Genomic DNA, 23,445 nt, shown 5'->3' on the forward strand with positions numbered 1-23,445 from the left:
GTACTCAAAATATTATATAAAATATTCAACACTTGAGCTGTGACGCTCACGATTATATAGCTATCCCAATTTTTGACAAATTGATTCTACTTTTGAAATCTATATCATATCGTTCAACATGAACTAGAACCGAAGTCCTTTTACGAGATTTCAAACATGTAACACGCTTGTTACATTTCGTTCCGGTCGTTAAGCCATTTTAGCATTTTCCCACATAATGCTACGTGATGTTCAAAGCATCCTTATTGAATCTTCTATATATTAAAATATCACACAAGAGTATTTTAAAATATACAAAGTTCAACCCACACAAACGGAATAATTCATTTTATTCAATAATAAAATATATCACAGGGATACTACAACATTTATTTAAAAATAAATAAATAGGAAAATAAATTGGAAACAAATTCCTTATTCCTATCTCGTAGCAATCCTTCAAACCCGTGTGCCTTGTTCTTTTTTTCAACCGTCCACTCCACGAAGGGTGGTCCCATAGCGCACATCAGGGTACCTGTTATAGAAACCTCGGTTGTGACCTCACTCGTCCAACCATCCACATTCTTTAACCCAAGCGAAGTTGTCTGCAACCTTTTCACCAGGATAACGGTTCACTTCGTAGTGACTGCTCACTTCTTCCTCATAATCATCTTCAGGCCTAAACTTTCGTTTGTATTTCCCTTGATTATCGTTGAAGACGTTGGTCATACTACAATAGTCCTCAGACCATGTAGTGATCACATAAACACTGGATCCTTCGTGGCTTTTCGCCGATCCACTAGGCAACACAATAGGTACCAATTACGTGCCATTAGCCACTAGTCTACCAGTTCGTGAACCAACGTTCTCTGGAGCACCATCGTGTGTTTTTGCAACTCTCATGAAAACATCATTTCCAACATTGTTGTCGTCAACCGGCATCACGGAATGTGAAACATCGTTGCCGTTCCGACCTTGAAAGTGCACCACGAGCAACATTCACGGATCCAACACTTTTGGAATCCATCAACTTGTTCATCCAAAACAAATAAGATTTTAAGATTGTTGGAAATAATGAACCAAATCGATTTAATATCCCAAAATAATATTTATATATACACACGAAAATATATAAAATATTATTGGATATATATATATATATATATATATATATATATATATATATATATATATATATAACGGACCCAAAAGATATATATACATATATATCTATGGAAAAAGATATATAAATATACATATCAACCAAAAATTGGAACTTATAATCCTCAGATTATAATTCCAATCCAACAACTATATCAAATATAGAGAGAGAATTTTTGCTTAGAGCATAATCCAACACGAAAGAAGGAGAAGAAAATAGGAAGAAAGAAGGTAAGTACGAGTCAGGTGAAGTGCCATTTTTCCTTAAAACCTTATTTCCCACCCCCCAAAAATGCTAGGAGCGTTGTGGCCTAGGCTTCCCAAGATAAAACGTACTACGGTTCGACGTTTGAGCACTCAAACGAACGAACCCAGTGAACTAGAGCACGCGTAGAACACATTATCAAGAAAGGAGAAGAAGCAGAGGTTTTGGAGATGGAAAACTTGCAAGTGTGTATATCTATTGTTCTAGTTCGTGAAAAAACACTGCTTCTACACTCGTTCGTTCTTATATAGGGTTGTTGAACTCCAAAAGCATTAATTGTAAAATTAATTCTGTGACATTAATAATAATAATAATAATAATAATAATAATAATAATAATAATAATAATAATAATAATAATAATAATAATAATAATAATAATAATAATAATAATAACAATAACAATAATAATAATAATAAAATCTATACTATATATAAAAACAAAATCCAGAAATTTTAACTTCCCGCCCAATTCCTAAAAAATCTATACTATATATAAAAACAAAATCCTGAAATTTAATTTCTCGCCCAATTCCTAAAAAATCTCTCTTCCTAATAAAATATATTGATTTCTACTTTCTCATTGGTACAATAATTCTGGGTTAAAATTGTATTCTAATATTATAAAATAGTGTAATACAATTCTTATTATAATTTATATCTATACTATATATAAAAAAAAACAAAATCCTGAACTTTTAAATATAGGTATACCATTAGGTCATTTTACATGTTAATTTAAACAGCTAATTTTTTTCAAATATCTTTTTACCAACCGTTGATATAATTCGCTGCTCAAATCCGCTAACTATTGATTATCAAACAAGGACATTGCGAGGTAGTTCTCACTTCAATTTGTTATTTGATTTGAATACTCTCTTTGTCAACAAATTTCTCAAATAGTTAATATAATTGACTTTATTAATTATATTTTTAAAATTTTTTCATGGTATTAATAAAATATTTGGTAAATAAATATATAGCATTATTTTGTATTATAACTTTGATATTTAATTAAAAAATAGTGCACAAAAGAGATAATAGACAATGCAGTGAATATAACCAATTGATGAATTTGAATGTAAAGAATTTTTACATTGGAGAAATATAAAGATAATATAACTAATAAAATTATTTCTCTTATTTTTTTTTTTTTGAATGTTACTGGCCCTATTACATTATTTCTCTTATTTAATTTATTGATAATGAATAATTTTTTTTTTTTTTTGAATAAAGACATTGTAGACACACAATTCAAAATTAAAGAAATGCATATGTATTATTTTTTGTTGTAGCTACTAAATTATTATTTTTAATTTTTAATTTAGTAAGAGTAAAATAGAATACTAATTATGTCAATTTTGATTGGGATGAGGTTCGAACCTAAGACCTTTCTTATTGAAATCAATGAGTAAGTTAACGGTGAACTAACAGAAATTAACGAAGAAGATAATTTTTAACCGAAAAGTTAAGAGATAATCATATAATTAAGGATAAATTAGTAAATCTCAAAGAAAAATTAAAATCTGAGCCATTCATTTAATTACAAAATTTAACCACCATTTTTTCTATCATTATAGGTCTAACTCTCCTGGGTTCTTATTAGTATAGTTGATATATGGGTTTGGAAGTTGGAATCCATAATCAAAGTTAACGTAGCCCATACTTTGTGGACCAAAATGATACATCTCCTCGAATGTGAGGATTTCCTTAGGATGGTGGACTCTATTCAGACTCTATATATGCAGGTAACATATTGAGCTTGTTTGGTTATCAGCGGTTAGCGATTAGCGGTAGCAGGTTGTGTTAGCGGTTATCAGATAGCGAATTGTATTAGCGGGTTTGACCAGCAGATTATATTAGCGATTTATAAAAACATATTTGGTAAAATTAACTGTTTAGATTAGCGGTTAACATGTAAAATGACCATAAGGGTATACATTATAATTTATAATTTATAATAATAATAATAATAATAATTTTTAAAAAACAAAGAAAAAAAAAACGAAGGGAGCAGCGCAAGCTGCTCCCCTCTTGTATTCCCACTTTTCCCACCGTCCCACATCAGTGGGAAAAGTGGGAATGGAGCCTTGAGGCTCCTATTTAAGGAGCCTCAAGGCTCCACAAATTCGTGTTGAGGAGCCGTTTTGGCTCCCCAAATTGAGGAGCCATTTCGGCTCCTCAAAATTAGTTTTAAGTTTATTTTTTTTAATTAAATATAAACAGGGGCGTTTTGAGGAAAATTTAATTTTCCTCAAAATGCCAACTGCAAACGCTGCATTTTGCAGCGTTTGCAAAAGCAGCGGTTTGGAGCAAACCGCTGCTAACCATAACGGTTTTTTTTTGCGGTTTGACATGGTCAAACCGTCAAAAATGGCGGATCCGCCAATAACCAAACATGGACATTATATGGCAAATTATATCGTGCACCGCGGTACATAATCGATTATGCACCGAGCGTCAGACACTACAGTGTGTCTAAATCGACACTGTCAAATCGACGTCGTTTTATTTAATGAAAAGAAACAGAATCTTCGCAAAAAATAACTCTGTTCTTTAGTTTCATTTTGTATACACTGCAGTTTCAGTTCAACACAACTACAGTTTCATTTCGATATAACTACAGTTTCATTCAATATTTATACACTCAAATATGCGAAAATGTTATTTAATTTTATTTTATATACACTATATTTTCATTAAAACACAACTACATGATCATTTGAATATAATTACAGCTTTATTGTACAATATACACTCAAATATGTGAAATATTATTCAGTTTCATTTTATATATACTGTAGTTTCATTTCACCACAACTACAGTATCATTTTGATATAATTGTAGTTTCATTTGATAATATAAAAATAATACGTGAGCCAGTGTTGGTTTAGACACACTATAGTGTCTGACGCGCGGTGCATAATCGATTATGCACTGCGGTTCATGATATAACGACCCATATTATATACATAGGGTCTATCTAGAAACCCATAAAATAATTTTTGAAAAATGTTTTTTGAAAAATGAATTATTTTTCAGAACAAAAAATCTCCTTTCTAGTGTTTGGATGCACAATAAAAAAATTGCCTTTGTGTGTTTGGTTTATTTTTTTAAAAATGAGTAGGAAAATGAATAAAATTGTACACTTCAACATTTTAATTGTTATATATAAAAAAAATCATTTTTATTTTTTTCTATCTATCTATAAACAAATAAAATTTTAAAAATATATAAAACACACTTTTTTATATAAAATATATATTAAAAAAGAAATATTTTTTATATTTAAAAAATAAAAAATAAATAAAACCAGAGGAACTCTCTGGTTTCCGCAGTCACCAGAGGAAATCATGTTTTTTACTGTCCATAATATAATTTGCAAGGATTTCCTTATTAGGCTTAGCTAAAAATTAGAGTGTGGTAACCCTGGAAGTATTGCTCCAGCAGCAGGGTGGAGGTTCGATTCCAACTGAAGACATGGGCCCCTTATGCGTAGAGTGTACATGTAGGGGTAGAAACTAATGACTGATTGGGCGACTTGAGATTTATCTAGTCCAGCGCCTTTGGGCAGGGGTTCTAAGGGTTTAGAATTAGTTTAGCGTAAACTAAGAAGTTTAATGTATCCAAAAAAAAAAAAATGGATTGTGGATTTAAATTTTTAATTTCCTTTTTTAAAATACAACAAAAAAAAAAAGTTAATTAAAGAAAAAGATATATGGGTTGGGCTTTTATTTAAGTAAGAGTAAGATTTTATGAGTGTGATCGGACTCGAATTAGTTTTACAGTGGAGAAGAAATTGAATGTGATATGAAAAAATAATAATAATCAAAACATTGTTGTAAAGTGTGATGTCCGTTGGCTCTTTAGTTCCTAACCGGTGTGTTGCAAGCAATTTAGAATGAGTTAATACCCAAAATCGTCCTCGACTATAGTGGTTTTTCTCAATTTCGTCCTAAACAACTTTGGTGACCTAATATCGTCCCAGACTTTTGTGTTTCGCTCAATTTAGTCCCAGACTTTTGTATTTTTGCTCAATTTAGTCCCTCATTTGTTATTCTGTCCATTTGGTGTTAAATAAATAGACAATTCAGTAATTTTAATATTGGCATCTCTTTACTCATAGACATGTGAACTGCGAAATCCCTTTTTTTTTATGAATTACTCCCAGAACTACTCCTAAAACTACGAATATAAAATTTGATTTGCAGGTCCAGGAGTAATTATGGGTGTAATTCGTACAAGAAAAAGGAATTTCGCACTTCACAAGTTGAAAGTAAAGAGAGATCAATATTGACATTACTGAATTGTCCCTTTATTTAACACCAATTTGACGGAATAACAAATGGAGGACTAAATTGAGCAAAACACAAAAGTCTAAGACGATATTAGGTCACCAAAGTCGTCTAGGACGAAATTGAGAAAAACCACTATAGTCGAGGACGATTTTGGGTATTAACTCAATTTAGAATATAAACTAAAGCAGGAAAAAGTAAAAAGGTAAAATAGAAATAAGAGTGATCAGAAGAAGGAATCAGCAAGCCTTCTCATTACTTCCTTTTACAATGTATATATATATATATATATATATATATATATATATATATATATATATATATTCTACAATGGATAGTTGTGACAAATCAAGTCATAAATACTAAGCTAGCTGTTAAAAATCATGTCATTAAGCACCATAATAATTGCCATAAATAATATTTTATAACACTCCGCCTTGACATTATTTTGCCATAATCATGTCTCGTTAAAAACTTGCGAGAAAAATCATGTGGAAAAAAAACCTAAACAAGAAAAGAGTACATGATATATATAAAATCATATATTGTATTTGTGCTGATAACGTGTTGTAAAGTGTGATGCCCGTTGGCGCTTTAGCTCCTAACCGGTGTGTTGCAAGCAGGGGCGGAGCCAGGATTGGATAGTGTGGGGGGCCAACTACACTTCAAGTATTAAATCAAATATATTGATATCCATTTAACATATTTCAAAATAATCATTATATTACAAATTTACTAAAGTTTAAAATAGATTATTTATAATTGAATCTATAATAAATTATTTTGCAATATGGTTTTTAATGTACACTGCTTTGTATGCTTGAAAGAATAAAAATATGCTTGCATGTTATAAAAGACTTATTGATTATTTATTGAAAACATAATAGCAATTTTTTTCTCAAATATAAATACTACATAATAACAATTGTTTTCTCAAATATAAATATTACAAATTTTTTACATTATTATCTATGTTAAATTAAATATAAAATTTACCACATAACTACACATCTGCATAATTAACCAAATAAATATATCCATTATTTAGAATAAAACAAAACAACTGTTTAAAATAATATATATATATATATATATATATATATATATATATATATATATATATATATATATATAACAAAAATTAACCAAACAAGTAGTTAGAAAAAAATTCAAAAATTAACTTGGAAAATATGCATAGATTTTAATAATGAGAAATTATCTTGTTATAGCGTATATGACGTATATACGTATGATTCTAGAGAGAGAAACTAGTAAGTATGTTAAATAAGGTTTGAATGTGAGTGGACAATATAGAGAAAACATAATTTGATATAGGAGAAATAAGAGAGAACGAGAGAAGTTGTTGAGAATAAATATGAAGAAGTTTATAGTTTAAATTAACTTGCATTGTAAGATTAATTTAAGTGGAAGGGGACCAAATATTGTAATTTAATATTTCATATAATATTTTTTTAAAATTTAATATTACATTTTTTTAATACATTACAAAAAATTGGGGGTATGGGGGTGGGGGGGGGGGGGGGGGGACAAGGCCCCCATGAGATACACTTCCATCCGTCCCTGGTTGCAAACAACCCTCTACTATAATAAAGCCAAACATATTTGGTAATATAAAATAGAAAATAAGTTCTCGCGCAATGAATTTGGGTTATTTTTCATGATTTTACATATTTAATTTACTTATTTTAATGGCAAGACCTTGGTATTCGTTGTTTTTCATATTCCATTTTCCAAACATTGATTTACAGGCTTTTCAAATCTAAATAGTAATTATGGATGTTATTCCCAAGTTGTCTTTTGAGTTCTCTAGAAAATTGTTTGTATGTTATTTTCAATAAAAAAAAAAAAAAAAAAAAAAAAAAAAAAAAAAACTTTTCACATATATTTTTGGCCTTTAATCCAGTATAAATATCAACAAATGCTTAGATCACCAGCACATCTTTGAGGAAGAATCGGGAACTTAGAAGCTAGATCAAAGATGGCAGAGGCAATGAGAAATCGTGTATATCCATGCACCCCAGAAAAGAAGCAATGCGCGAAGGCCGAGGTGGCGTTGCCGGCGTCTCGCCAGTCCTCAGCCCAGAGTTGCGCTGCCCGACCATGGAAACCTTCAACTTCAGCAGCACGTCAAGATCATAAGGGTAGGCATCTAGAATGGACGTGGATAACAAGAAGAAGAGGAGTGTGAAGTCCGGAGATGGAGAGAAAGAAGAGGAATGCATCTTGAACAGAAAGACTAAAAAGGCAAAAGGAACCAAAGTTTATGAAAGGTATTTTCTCATTAAGCTATCAAGGAAGTTGTACAGAATTTATATATTTACAGAGGGAAAGGAGAGCGGGAAGAAATTAAAAAGAAGAGATACACAAAGATACATAATATATATGTATCGCACGGGACATATATCCGTGCATCGCACGGGACAATACTAGTTTAGAATATAAATTAAAGTAGGAAAAAGTAAAAGGTAGAGTATAAATAAGAGTGATAAAAAAAAGAATCAGCAAGCCTCCTCATTACTTCTTTTTACAAAATATATATATATATATATATATATATATATATATATATATATATTGTACAATGAATAGTTATAAATACTAACGGTTACAAATCATGTCATTAAGCATCATAATAATGTCCATAAATAATATTTTATAACAAACATGATTAAATCCCATGATTTCAAGAGGGAATGAAATAAATGTATATTACACTAGATTATGTAATCCACATGAAATCAACGACTCAATTAAGAAAGAAATAAATCACCTAACTAATCTTGATCTAAATAGCGAATGGGCGACAATTAACCAAATAGTATTAGAAGATTGCTAACTTTAGATGTTTCATTCTTCCAAAAGGCTGAACCCCAACCCGACAGAGCCTTTGGGAGGATGTAAATCATGGTAACTCAACTAAATATGAACCACAGAGGTTAGACCGGTGCTCACTGCGCACAAAGAACCTCCCTCACTTTGAGAGGTTACTCCTACACTGCCGCTGGTGAGACTCAATCCTTGGTCATTCTTCCAAAGTTTTACCTCTATAACCAGTTGAGCTGCCCATGCGGGTACTTTAGATGTTTCATAAACAGACTCTTCAAGGATAATGTGTGAAAAAATGTGTCTTTATTTTTTACTTGTTATCTTATTCTTTTGTATCTTACTCTAGATTTTATTGTAATTATGGATGACATGTAGCATGTATTCTATAGTGGAGTGGATTAATATTTTTTTTTTTAAAAAAAAAGATTATTATTGTAATTTTGTTTAAGATTATATTATATAACTCCAATAAATTAATAATAATATAAGAATATTTTATGCCTTTATTTGATTATTGAATCTATAAGATTTCCAAGAATGCATTTCCAAATTCGTTTTTAATCATATTAATTATTAGGTATCTTATTTTCCTAAATAGTTTAATTCAATATTCGTCATCAATTTTGAATTGTTCCCTTTATAGTCATTAATTAAAAATAGACATTGAACTTTTAGTTCAAAAATACTTGAATACCCTCAATTTGTGAAAATTTTACCCTAGTGTATTCACAGATATTTTAGATTAAAAACAATTTTTTTTAATTATAAAAAAAGTAATCTCTACAATAATAAGAAAAACCATCTCCTAAAACTGGTTTAAAGATCTTGAAAATGGCTTTTATAACTTATTTTTTGAATTTTTTTGTGTTTAAGTAGTCAAGAAAAATAAAGTCAAATGAAAATATTATTCTGGTCAATGGTATAACAATTGTTCGAAAAGTAATCAGGTCGCAGTCCATGTAGTGTTGGAGATTTATATAGTAATGGAGATTAATATTTTAGATGGACGACTATCATGAAAGCTTAAATAATATTTGGAGTTGTGAAGTTATAAAAATATTATTTTAGTTTGATAGAAATACAAAATGTGGAGAGGTTTGGAACCGATATATGATTTCGGAAGGTCCGGAAGAATACGAAAAAGAGTTATTTACTGCTTGCAGAAGTTTACCGCTTTGCGGTCATTAACTACCGAAATGTCTTTTGAAAGGTTTTGCAGAATGTTTTGACGGAAGGATCGGAAATTGAACATTCATCATATTAGCCTCCGTTTGGGAATTTCCTTTGTGATTGTGCCGAATTATTTTCGGCTGAAGAAGTAAATTTTACTTTAAATTCAAAAACAACACATGATGAGCTTTCAATTCCCAAAGTCCCAATTTCCATGCAAATCCGGTTAATAATAATATAATATGAGCTTTCAATTCCAAAGCAGCACATTTGGCTATAATAATATATATATATAATATATTATTTTTGCACAAATCATTTGCACGCAGTATATATCCGGTTTGTATTACGTAACTATATTCATGATTTACGTAATTAATTTTTTTCTATGATAAATATATCATTTAAGATATATTTTTATGGAAGTTGAGTTTTTAAATTTTTATAATTTTCATGTAACCTCTCCTAATAGTTAGATTTTACATCTATAAATATTTGAGGAGACATCTGAATGAGATATTGATGAAGATAATGCAGCTAGATGATGAAGCCATGAAGCCATCAGTAGATCATAGCAGACAGCAGCAGCTCAGCTCTAGCTTTCTTCCTTTTATAAGCCAAGGGCTCTTTTGTCTTTTCCTAGAGTTAGTTTTGTTAGTTGAGTTAGTTTTGTTAGTTACAACTACTCTAGGGCTTAAATAGCCGGTTAATGCTTCTTCCTTCTGTAATTTTTTCACTCAGTACAACCCACAGCTCTTATGAGCTTTCTCTGCTTTGTAATGAATACATACCATCATTCCTAGGTTCAAGCTCTCCAACATGGTATCAGAGCTTTACCGGAGCTACGCCGCAGCAGTTGTGATGGAGCCGGCCGGTGACAGAAACCGCAATCAGACAGAGCAGGCAGGAGCCTCTACAAGCCAAATCCCATCGAGTCAGCACAATGATGAGTTTGAAGATCCCCTCTACTTACACGCTACTGAGAACCCTAATCTCAGTCTTGTGTCACCTCCCCTAACCGAGACCAATTACAATTCCTGGAGTAGATCGATGCGCATCGCATTGGAGGTGAAGAACAAATTCGGCTTTGTCAATGGAACAGTTCCAGTTCCAGAAGCTAATGATCCGAGATTGACGACTTGGAGAAGATGCAACCGTATTGTATGTTCTTGGATTCTAAGGTCTGTCAATCCAAGCATAGCAGAGAGTGTCATGTACTATGACAAGGCCATAGACATCTGGAATGCACTGCAGAAGAGGTATTCCCAATCTGATCGCCATAGAATCTCTGAAATTCAGACTGAAATTTTTAGAAATGTGCAAGGACAAATGACTGTGAATGAATACTTCACAAAAAGTAATGCCCTATGGCAGCAAATGAGTGCATTGAGGCCTCTACTCCTGTGCGAGTGTGTGCCAAGATGTTCATGCACTCTAATGAGTAGAATGCAGAAACAGAGGGAAGAGGACCAAGTGATCCGATTCTTGGAAGGGTTAAATGATGAATATGAGGCAATTAAATCTGGGGTGCTTGTTATGGACCCTATTCCAGAGATGGAGAAAGTGTTGAATATGACCTTGAAGGTTGAAAGAAAGCTTAGAGGCTCAAACACCCAAAGATGCAGTGATTATGCTCAGTCCAATGCTGTTCTTGAAAGTCAGATCCAAATCCGGGAAGAACAATCTGTGGTAGCAGCTGCAACTTACAACAATAATAGAAAGAAATTTTCAAATAATGGGGGTAAGAATGTGCCCAAGTGCACTTATTGTAACATGCTTGGTCATACTGTTGATAAATGTTACAAGAAACATGGATTCCCACCTGGGTGGGTAGCAGGATACAAATCCAAGAACAAACAGCCACAAGATACACAACAACCATCAAGCTCAGCAGTTAGTCAGTTGAATGACACAGGCCTCTCAGCTGATCAATTCCAGAAGCTGGTATCCCTCCTTCAGAATCAAAACCATGGTGGTCAAGTGTTGAGTAATGCAGCTATGACAGTAAACACCTCTGGAATCAAATCTGACTTCAAGAACTCTCTGGAAGGACAAAATGAAGGTAATTCTGCACCTAGAATTCATGTTAATGCTGTTCTTAATACACACTTAATATGGATATTGGATTCAGGAGCCACAGATCACATTGTGTGCTCATTACAATTTCTTGATAAATATCACAAGATTGAGGGATTATCTGTGAAGTTACCTAATGGTGATATTGTCAGTGTTACTCACTTAGGGGAAATCAGGCTTGAAGAGAATATTTTGCTGACAAATGTGCTGTATATCCCATCCTTTACCTTTAACATCATATCTGCTAGTAGATTAACTAAGCAGTCTGGGTGCAAGATTGTGATAGATGCTGATTCATGTACTGTCCAGGGTCCACTTGGAACCAAGGTTGGTTTTGCTAGAGAAAAGGATGGCCTATATCTGATCAACAGTCCTCCTACTAAGAAGAATGCTCAACAAATTGTTGTAGATAACTCTCAATGTAATAGTGTGACAATAGGATTGTGGCATAATAGATTGGGACACTATCCCATTAATAAGATTTCCCTATTGAATGGAATAAAAGCTACTCCCTTACAGCAACAATGTGATTTTGTCTGTGATGCTTGCAATTTTGCTAAACATAAGAAGTCTATTTTTCCAGTTAGCACTTCTAAAGCTGAAAACTGTTTTGATCTCATACACATGGATGTATGGGGACCCTTCTCTGTGGCTTCCCTCAAAGGTGAACATTATTTTTTGACCATAGTTGATGACTGCAGCAGATTTACTTGGTTACATATGATGAAAAGTAAATCTGAAGTCAAAAACATATTTCAAAATTTCTACAACTATGTGCTCACTCAATTCTCTGCTAAGATTAAGGTGATAAGAACAGATAATGGGACAGAATTCTTGATGAATGACTTCTATGCTGAGAGTAATTTTTTCACTCAGTACAACCCACAGCTCTTATGAGCTTTCTCTGCTTTGTAATGAATACATACCATCATTCCTAGGTTCAAGCTCTCCAACAGATATGCAATTGAGACAAGGAAATTAAGATACTTCACATGCTTACAATTTTACAAAAAATTCTCCAACAAAGCAACTTGAGAATTTCATTCATCTTCTTGTATCCCATAAGATTAAATCTTGAATCTTGTTGCTTTTATAGGGGGGATTTAAAGTTTATAGGAAAGTTATTACACGTCTGAAGATGTCAAATGATTCAGTTTTTGTTCTCCGTTGTGTACTTTCTCCAACATGTAGTAAATAAGAAAAAATAAAAACCAAAAACCCACATTACAACTCTACTTTATCATTGAAATTTATCACACATGATTTTTGCAATACAATTTAATTCTTTTGTTTGATTTGTGAATTATTATACAAGAGTAAGGGTTATTCCATGCATACTTTAGCTGCATGTTTCCTAGCTTGGTTAAAAAAGGGAATAAAAACTTTTTGTTTTGTGAAAGAGGAATAAAAACCTTTTGTATGATAAAAGATCTTTACACCAAACACTCCACCTAAATTCATCTTTCTATAGAGTATACTGGACACTTAGTCAATTAGACATGCTGCAAACAATTTTTTTTTTAACAACTTTAAATTCAATTCTACTTTTAAAATTACTTTTAGGTATTTAGACTTTAAAATAAAATATCTTAACATATAAGCAGTTTATGATGATATTAATTTTTTGAAACAATTAAAATTTAAATAAACAAAAAATTTATGCCAAACACAACAAAAAAGACAAAGAAATAAGGGACAGAGTTGTGACCCTCAAGAAAATGGGTACAAACCGCATCAAATCAACTAACAACAAGATTTCCCTTTTGCCCTTCTAAACCAAAAAAAAAAAAAAAAAAAAAAAAAAAAAAAAAAAAAAAAAAGACTTATAATGACTAAGTGAAGATAATCTCAGCAACCCTCCGACATCCTCGGAGCATTCACACTCGTAGTTATTTAAGAGTTATTTCTACATGAATTCTCTCCACCCAAAGTTAATAGCTGTTGTAGGAAGGAGTTATTTTAAAAATATTTCTCCTGCAAAATATGATATATTTGTGGGCCTAGTAGGTAAGAGAAATAATTAAAATATAGTGGGTTAAATGGTACGTCCATAAAAAATTGAGAAATAACTCAAAAGTGATGTGAAGAAGGGTTTTTTGTGATTGAATGAGATGGTGGAAGATGAGGTGGATGCTGGGACTCACAAATAACTGAGAAATAACCTCAACTGATAAGGATGCTCTCATACATGTAAGTCAAATTTTGTATCAACATCTCCCAAAAAAAATGGTTAAGTTGGTGAAGCATGATTCTCATACCAGAAGGTCATGTATTTAATTTTTATCAACATTCTCTCGGTCAAACCCTTTACATAAAGGCCCTGTTTGGTAACATAGTTAACTTATCAACCAATTTTTGCTTATTTGACCATTATTAGTTGTTTGACTTGGTTAAACAATTAATATGAGTATTTGATTAATTACCTTTTTGTAACAACTTGTTGCTCCAAAATGTTAAAATTCAAAAAACTTCTCAAAGTAGCTTTTTCAATCAGCTTTTTGAGAAAGTCATTTTGCATGTAATCAGCTATCAGTTAATAATTAATTTACCATACACTTTTCTACAATTAACTAATGCTATCAACTAGTCAAACCCACTAATCCAATCAATTAACAACTATTTATCAAACATCCCAAAATGTTCTTGAGTTCTTGGCTTACCAGCTTCCCGTTGATCACATTGCACAAAGTCTTCTTCTGGTGTGGTTTACAAGCTTCCTCAAATAAATGGATATATATAGGGTTTTTAGTTTTTAGAACTTTATATATATATATATATATATATATGATGGGCATAGAAGTTTCATTTATATCATTTTTAACAATAAAAGAGTAATTTTTCCTCCAATATTTGTCACACAAGGATATAAATATTGGAGGAAAAATTACTCTTTTATTGTTAAAAATGATATAAATGAAACTTCTATGCCCCATATATATATATATATATATATATATATATATATATATATATATATAGAGAGAGAGAGAGAGAGAGAGAGAGAGAGGAGATCAAGTGCAATCATGTTGTTAGGTGTGGTTATATGGTCAATTACAGGCCATTAGATTAGATAGATCCAATGAATCACATTAATTAAGATTCTTTCAGTATTTTCGCGCACGTTCTCCTACCCAGCGAACTGCAAGGGTAAACTCGTCATAAGGCACCGGAATTGGGAAAATCACAATGTTGTGTGTTTTATTTGTGTAATTGGTGCATTATTAGCCTTATTCTGGTGTATTTGTAGATTCCCATTGGTGCCAAGTTCAGGTGCGGCAACGCCTTTCCCGTGTGGTCAGTGCGGTCGCACCAATTGTTATACAAATATACATCATCCATGTTATGAAATGCACAGCAAAAAACATACACAAATTAGGTACGCATCACCAAAAATGCACCATTAGATATGAATAAATACATCATATAGTGTTCGGGAATACACCATTGGTGTGTTTCACTGTGGTGTGTTATAAGACACTATTGGTGCAAGTTGACAACACTGTTGGTGTATTTTTGGAACCTGACCGCTATAAATGGTCACTGTAATTACCATAACGCCCCCTACTTACCAAAACACGTTTAAAACCTTAAAATCTCAGTAATTAGCCACTGCCATTAGATTATCCTGATTCAACGATCCAGATACAGCCACACCGCCACACCTAATGACATGACCACATATGAGCTCTTATATATATATATATATATATATATATTATTTTGTCACACAAGGATATAAATATTAGAGGAAAAATTACTCTTTTATTGTTAAAAATGATATAAATGAAACTTCTATGATGTTGATGGCACAAGATTGTATACAATACAATCATACATCATACATGATTATACCAATACAATCAACATCGTAAATTTTAGATTTTTTACTTAAAAAAAAAAAAAAAAAAAAAAACTTGAATTTATTTTTTGAAAACCAAAAAAAAAATTGTAAAAAAACTTGAAATTTAATATTCCAATAAAGTTAGAATAATGCTATAGGAGTCAAAATTTTTCACCAACTTTTTTTTACCATCCTACATGATAATAAAATTATTTTTATTCATTAATTACCATGAATTGATCTACTATATTTTACATTAAAAAATAGAATATACTTAGATTTTGTTTTAAAAAAAAATGTCATCCTATAGCATAATCCATAAAATTTTTACCAATGAAACTGACCCTTAGCTTTAATTTTTTTTTTTTTTAAAGATTTTTTAAATTTACCTAACTTTTTTTTTTTTGAATGATAAAATTTACCTAACTTATTAAGTGGACAATACAGAAGAGTTTGAAAGATAGAATTTGGCGAGATTTTTCCCCAACATTCTTATTTATTTATTTACTTTTATCATTTCAGTGCAAGTAATTATTGCCTTTTCAGCAATGAACCTTACTGGCCAAGTATGTGTTCACATGGAAACTCTTTATGGTCTTTAAAGGTGGTGCCATTTTTATTCTCTTTAATCATGAAAGAAATGTGATATTAACCAAAAGCTAATTACCGAAACCCAAAATCTACCGAGTAAAATCATCCTTAAAAGCACTTAAAATGGTGCCAAATCATGCTCTGATAGAGGTATGATATATTATATATACATTACTCCGTATTAAATATTGATGATGCACTCTCATTGTTCAAATCTTTTTATTTTAATTCGGAGTGAATCTTTCAAGCGCCTGCGATTATCACCAGCTGTTTCGAATTGAATTGGTAACTTCTTCTTGCAACTTTTCTTCTTCCGTAACTTCTCTCTGTCACTGTGTTTACAATATCTCTCTCCTTGCTTCAGAAAGAGAGGAGGAGAGAGAGCGAGGTGGCATTTGGCAGTGGGGTTTTAGGTTTATGATTCTTTGAGGAAGTTTATAATTTTTGGGAATTTCTGTGAAAACTTGAACTTTTTCTGCGGATTGGTGGTCTGGGTCTCGCTAAAAATGCAATCTTTAGACAAGTCCGGCGTTGATTTAGAAGCTGGAGAGTGCGGAGACGGCGGCCGGCGCAATTCAGCCGCCGTGAGCGGTGGCCGGCCGTTTTCCTCTGAAGCTGTGGAGGTGGGCAATACCGAAGTTCCCGGCTTGCCGGAGAAGAGGATTTCTTCCGTGTCAGAATGCTCTGTGGAGGTGGATCTGGTGGGGGCTTCTGCAAAAGAGGAAACCAAATTGCATTTTCTGAAAACTGAGAGGGATTGCAGGATTTGCCATCTGAGCATGGATTCAGAGAATCAAGAACCCTCCGGGGGGATGGGGATGGGGATGGGGATGGGGGTCTTCATTGAACTAGGTTGTTCTTGCAAGGATGATTTGGCTGCTGCCCACAAACAGTGTGCTGAGGCCTGGTTCAAGATTAAGGGAAACAGGTAACCTCTTACATAGCTGTTAGCTTATTGGGTTAGTAGATTTGACTAATTCATAACATTAGCTGATTGTAGAAAATTGTTTGGTAAATTAACGATACTGATTACATGCAAAATGACTTTCTCACAAAGCTTTTTGAATTTTAGCATTTTGGAGCAATTAGCTTTTACAAAACGTTATTTAATAAAAAACTCATATTGATTGTTTAATTGTAGTTAATAGTGGTCAAATAAGCTAAAATTGACTGATAAGCTAACAATGGCCATAGTCAAATTTAACTATGAATCTGTTGTCTATTATTACTTTGTTGGAAGTTCTTCTATATGCATTTTTAGTTCCCAAACCTTGTTCTTAAGTTGAGATGTTAATGATCATTTACCTAAAATGCTGACCTAAAGGGAAGGATTGGATGTATCATACACAGTAAATAAAGAACTTTGTGTTGAGTGTTAGTGGAAGCTTTATTAGGGAAAAACAATGTCAGTATGATGTGTAAAGTGGAGAGATATATTTAAAGGATAAAAAGGTTGAGTGGTCAATGATCTTTATGTCTGGGGAGAATCATGAAGAGATATATTATTCTTTGGTGTTTGGGGTTTGGTTCACCATTGACTTTATAAAACTTGTAGTGCTCACAGGATGCACAAAACCTCTAATGCACACAGATTCCCGGTTTCTAGTTAACTTGTCTCGCTGTAGAAAACGGTGTTTGCCCTCGTAAGTAACTCACTGCTGGAAATTATGGAATTTCCAACCACCTGAAAGTTATCTTAAATCAAGTCGAAAAGCCTTGTTCCGACCACTTTTGATATCCGGAAAAACCTTTGTTGCTATTTCCGACCAACTTTTGCTTTCAACTTGATTTAAGATCACTTTCAGGTGGTCGGAAATTTCATAATTTCCAGTTGTGACTTTGGAGTGTAGACATCTGCAGAATCTGTTGTGTCGTCTGGGCAGTAGTTGTTGGTTTGTTTACAGTTCGATTTGTTAAACGTTTAACCCGAAAGGTTACGTGTTAGGATGCTGACTTCACTGGCAGCAAATTCAGACGGGATTTAGTCTAATAATAGGAGGATCTTACATAAGTTATTCAAGTGTACACTTCTGTCTTGCATTTTCGTGGACCACTTTGATCATTGCAAGCATGAGTACACAACCTGATCTTTTAATTGACGGAATAGCTAGTTTCTGTACCCTTTTTTGGTATAATTCCTAGTCCTATCATTCGATGATTTGAACAGTAGCCTATAGTCTCTTTCTTCTTTTTTTTTTTTTTTTTTTTAAATGAATTTTGATTTCTATTATCAGATAAGAGCGTGTTATTGTCATTAACTGTTGTTTCCTAATCTGATCGGAATTTTTTGCTTCGAGTTAAACTTATTCTCCAAATTACAGACTCTTGTTTCTCTCCTATTGGATAGTATTAAGTTAGCACATGATTCCCTATTTTTAGTTGCATCTCAATTCTCAAATTCTACTTATCAACATCGGGAGCTTATTCTTCTAAACTATTATCTTCCCCGTTTGATCGGTGAAGTGGCAATTCAATCTAGACCAATTGATATGGAAAGATATTATCTCGAAAATTTCCTGGAACAGATCCTAATAAAAGTATGCAGTGATGGCAGAACCCAACATTGAGATGCCCCGAGGGCTTAAAGTTCCTTATAAGCCGTCCCCAGCTTTACCCGGAGAATAAATATTAATGTTTGGTTAAGCTTTTAGAGTGGTTATGCTATTCCAGAATCCAGAAGTAAAAGTCAAGATGCAAAGTTTGTATTCCATATTCTCTTTTGCATGAGTTTTATAAATCCGATTCTCAGATTTCTTGGACATTTACGGATTGGATATTCATATTAGCGTGATCGTTGGAGTTAACTAGTTAAACCTTGAATGACACCAGGCGGATGTGTTACATTGTTTCCTTAAAAACGCAATTGGCCCTGTTTGGTAAATGGCTGATAGCTATTAGCTGATTGAGTTAATTAGATGGTATAACTAGTTGATAACATTAGCTGATTGTAGAAAGGTGTTTGGTAAATTAGCTGTTAGCTGATAGCTGTTTGGTATAATTTCTTTTCTCAAAAAGCTAATTGAAAAAGTTGTTTTGAGTAGCTTTTTGAATTTTAGCATTTTAGAGTACAAAAAGCTAATTAACAAAACACTTATATTGATTTTTAAACAAAGTCAAACAACTAATAGTGATCAAATAAGCCAAAATTGGCCTATGGGCTAACTATTTTTCCCCTGAAACGGTTTTGTCTGCAGGATTTGCGAGATCTGTGGATCAATTGCCAGCAATGTTGTATGCGTGAACGAGGCAGAGTCGATTGAGATGTGGAGTGAAGCGAACGCTGCAGCAGTAGCGGGATCCAGGGCAGCGCCCCAGGTAGAGTCGCAACGCTTCTGGCAAGGCCATCGGTTTCTCAACTTCATGCTAGCCTGTATGGTTTTCGCCTTTGTAATCTCCTGGCTCTTTCACTTCAACGTCTCCTCGTGAAACTGTGATCCTCGAAGATTGTAAAACCGCCCAACCTAAAAACCCTTGTATAGTTACCAACAACATTGATTCAGGTTAGAATTCTGTCCTGTCCTGTCCTACACCACTCTTGCCCCTGTTCAGCTTGTCCTTGCCCTGCTTTGCAAACTTGTTCATACTGTTCTGAGATTTTTATGTATTAATAGTGACATTATAGTTTTTTTTCTTTTTTTTTTTAAATAGATTTAAGAAAGAGAGAGAGAGAGAGTATTGTTGGTTACTTAGCTGTAACATAGTCCTGCTTATTATGTGCAACTATTGTTTTACAAGGTATGATTTATGCTACCTTCTTTGTTCCTTTTTTTTTTTTTTTTTTTTTTACAGGCCCTGATATATAATAGTTCATATTCAGTATTGTTACTCTCTATGAAAAGACGAAGCAAGAAAGATATAGGGGGTGTTTGGTAAATAGCTGCTAGCTATTAGCTGGTTGGAGTTGACTAGTTGATAGCATTAGTTGATTATAAAAAGATGTTTGGTAAATTAGCTGTTAGCTGATAGTTCATTACATAAAAAATGAATTTCTCAAAATTCTAATCGAAAAATTACTTTTAGCAACTTTTTGAATTTTAGTGTTTTGGAACAATAAGTTACAAAAAACTAATTAATCAAATACTCATATTGATACCAAGTGGCTTGTGGTCCATTGGTATCGGATTGCTCCCCTATGTGGGAGGTCTAGGTTTCGAGTCTCATTGTAGACATAGTTTGTATGGGTATCCCCCTTCCTTTGTAATATAAAAAACTACTCATATTGATTATTTAACCAAGTCAAACTGTTTTACCAAACAGGGTCATAGGGGGTGTTTGGTAAATAAGTAAAATAACTGTTAGCTGATTGAGTTAGTGGGTTCGACTAGTTGATAGCATTAACTGATTGTAGAAATATATTTGGTAAATTAGCTGATAGCTAATTACATACAAAATGACTTTCTCAAAAAGTTTATCTAAGTAGTTTTTTGAATTTTAGTGTTTTGGAGCAATAATCTGTTATAAAAAGCTAATTAATTAAACAATCATATTGATTGTTTAACCAAATCAAACAGCTAATAGTGGTCAAATAAACTAAAATTGACCGATAAACTAACTATTTTACTAAACCGGACTAATGAGTTTCATTTACTTCAATTTTTCAGTTTATTTTCTCCTGTTTTCCATTCTACACTGAATATTTTCAAACTGGAGAGAAAATTTGTTTCTCTACATTTTCATTTCTCCAAAAAATTTCTCAAATTAATAAACGCACTAACGGGTAATCATAACGTGCAAAAATAATTTCGGGGTTGAAACATGCTTATCCAAAAATCTATTTAAAAAAAAAAAAACAAAACAAAACAAAAAAACAAAACTAAGAGTATCCACACCAAGGAAACAAGTGGGGAGAATGCACTACTTTTAATATATTTAATTTAATGCTTACATGGATGAGAGATAAAAAAAAATAGAGAAAATTGGAAAGCAATTGCAATGGACTGGAGAATTGCAGCATGGTGGGACCCAGCAGAAAAAAAAAAATCAAATGTGACAGTCACTCGTGTCTATCATGAGTGCACCCAGCGGGCGCGTCAGGCGCGCCGTTCGGCACGCCTGATTATGATTATTATGTATATATATTTTAATTTTAAAATTAGTTTTTGCTTTTTTTTTTCTTCTCCCCGCTTATACTCTTTTTCCTAATCACTCTTACAATAACCTCATAATATCCAAACTGATAATGTTGTTCTAACAAACAAACAAACATTGGGAGATTTGCAGATAAAAACCTGAATTTGTGCTAAGTTAATTAATTAAGCTAGTGAAGTGCTACTGCTGTGGAAGGATGGTATGTTGGGCCGAGAAGATATTTGTCAATCTATCTCACATTGAATTATTAGAATTATTATTGATGTGATAAGAATAAAATCTTCTCTACTGGGAAAGAGATCTACGTAGCAGAAGAAGATGTTTGCAACTACTATACATACATACATACATGTTTTTCTGGTATGAATTTGATCCAAAATAAAAAAAATAAAAATAATCTAACGACAGACCACCCACGTTGTTTTGGGACTTGGTTGTCTTCTTGTCTATTAAGAAAATCATGATACTTAGTTTACATGATGACTATGTACTCACATCTTTAAGAGAAATTAAGAGTTTAAAATTTCATCTTATATGAAAAAATTAATATGATAAGTATTTTGTCACTTAATTGGTCAATCCAGTGTGAACAGAAATTAATTTGAGTATAGTATAGACGTAAAGGTTGTGTGAACCGTAGTCCATACAGATTCAAAACAATGTCGTTGAATTTTATGAAGGAATAAGGTTCAAATTGGCCACTGAACTGTAACCTGAAAATGCAATTAGGCCACTGAACGAAAAAAAAAAAAAAAGTGCAATTAGGCCATTGAACACTCAAAAAATGTGCAATTATGCCACTGAACTCTCCAAACGTATGCAATTTTACCGGATAGCAGGTTACCATCAATTTTAGCAGGTTACCTGCTTACGTGGCAGCTTAGTTGGCATTTTAAATAATTTTTAATAATTAATTTTAATAATAAATTTTATAAAAAATTGGAAAAAATTAAATAAAAAATAAAATAAAGTCGTTTTTATTTTTTAAAAAAAAAATTAATAAAAAAGTTATTATTAAAATTTATTAAAAATGCCAACTCAACTGCCACGTAAGCAGATAACCTGCTAAAATTGAGGGTAACCTGCTATCAGGTGAAATTGCACATTTTTGGAGTGTTCAGTGGCCTAGTTGCACTTTTTTTTCGTTCAGTGGCCTAATTGCACTTTCAGGTTACGTTCAGTGGCCAATTTGAACCTTATTCCTTTTATGAATTATAATAATGTACATTATATGTTAGTATAATGAAACTTCTGGAGCAAGATAATGTGCATTATGTGTTAAAATAATGTACTTTATGAGTTAAAATAATGAACTTTTAGAATAATATAATGTATATTATATGGTAAAATAATGTAAATTATGAGTTATAAAAATGTATATTGCAGCGGGTTGCGTGAAAAAAAATGTGTGAAACGACGTCGTTTTTGTACCGTGGTCCACACAGTCCACCGAATAATTATTGAGACTTAGAATTATCTCTTATAATTAAAATTTACTTAAGACACATCGTAGTCTAAAAAAAAAAAAAAAAAAAAAAACTTCAAACCCTTAGCCGTGCAATACAGCTCACTTTTCTTTTTCTATTTTAAATAAAAATGGATATTGTTAGGATAAGAGATGTAGCTTAAGGTCATGTTCACTGTACAGTCAATCAAACCGTTGATAGGTATGATGAAGATGCCGTTATTCACGGAGGAAATAGCAGCCACAACAATTATTCTGCTTTACAACCTTGCTAGTTGCTAGCTGGCTAGCTTCTCAACATAATGGATATATCGTTTTTCTTTAATAATTAAGTTTCTCAACTTCGACCGATTATATCATGAACTGCATACACTCCTCTTAGACCCATAAAGAAATATGTCGAATCAATTTAATTTTGAGATTTAACATTAAATTGAATACTCCTACATACATAGAGTTCAATACAAACCTAAACTTCAATGTTCGTGACGATAAAAATTGAAATTTCACATACCCATTGGAAACAAGTCTTAAATGGAGTTTCTTATCTATTAAACGAATGCCTTGAAACATATCATTATTAACCCACGAAAGCTATACAGTATTTAAAAAAAAATTAAGTGGAAAATTGTATTGTGTTGTGACTTGTGACAATAAAACACATAAG

General features: G+C 32.3%; 1 protein-coding gene and 1 long non-coding RNA gene across 2 annotated transcripts; one reads left to right on the plus strand and one right to left on the minus strand.

Moving 5' to 3' along the window:
* Positions 1–1,401: 1,401 nt before the first annotated feature.
* LOC109153435 lies at positions 1,402–19,485 on the minus strand. Its single transcript, XR_002049507.1, has 4 exons — positions 19,389–19,485; positions 16,396–16,399; positions 15,074–15,075; positions 1,402–1,411 (listed from the first exon to the last, which is right to left on the minus strand). It is a non-coding gene; the product is annotated as an uncharacterized LOC109153435 (long non-coding RNA).
* LOC109153434 lies at positions 16,284–20,057 on the plus strand. The gene is made up of 4 exons (XM_019301305.1): positions 16,284–16,561; positions 16,606–17,153; positions 19,420–19,960; positions 20,032–20,057. Exons 2-3 carry the CDS (start codon positions 16,732–16,734, stop codon positions 19,649–19,651), a joined length of 654 nt encoding a protein of 217 aa, XP_019156850.1. The 5' UTR covers positions 16,284–16,561; positions 16,606–16,731; the 3' UTR covers positions 19,652–19,960; positions 20,032–20,057.
* Positions 20,058–23,445: the final 3,388 nt, after the last annotated feature.

The sequence above is a fragment of the Ipomoea nil genome, unplaced genomic scaffold (genome assembly GCF_001879475.1).
Source record: "Ipomoea nil cultivar Tokyo-kokei standard unplaced genomic scaffold, Asagao_1.1 scaffold2484, whole genome shotgun sequence".
Lineage (NCBI taxonomy): Eukaryota > Viridiplantae > Streptophyta > Magnoliopsida > Solanales > Convolvulaceae > Ipomoea > Ipomoea nil.

What these genes read in the sequence shown, in the direction of transcription:
- LOC109153434 (XM_019301305.1), top strand. Translation starts at nt 16,732, where the DNA reads ATGCAATCTTTAGACAAGTCCGGCGTTGATTTAGAAGCTGGAGAGTGC. An exon ending in TTCAAGATTAAGGGAAACAG is followed by an intron (nt 17,154 to 19,419) that starts GTAACCTCTTAC and finishes TTTTGTCTGCAG; the next exon opens with GATTTGCGAGATCTGTGGAT.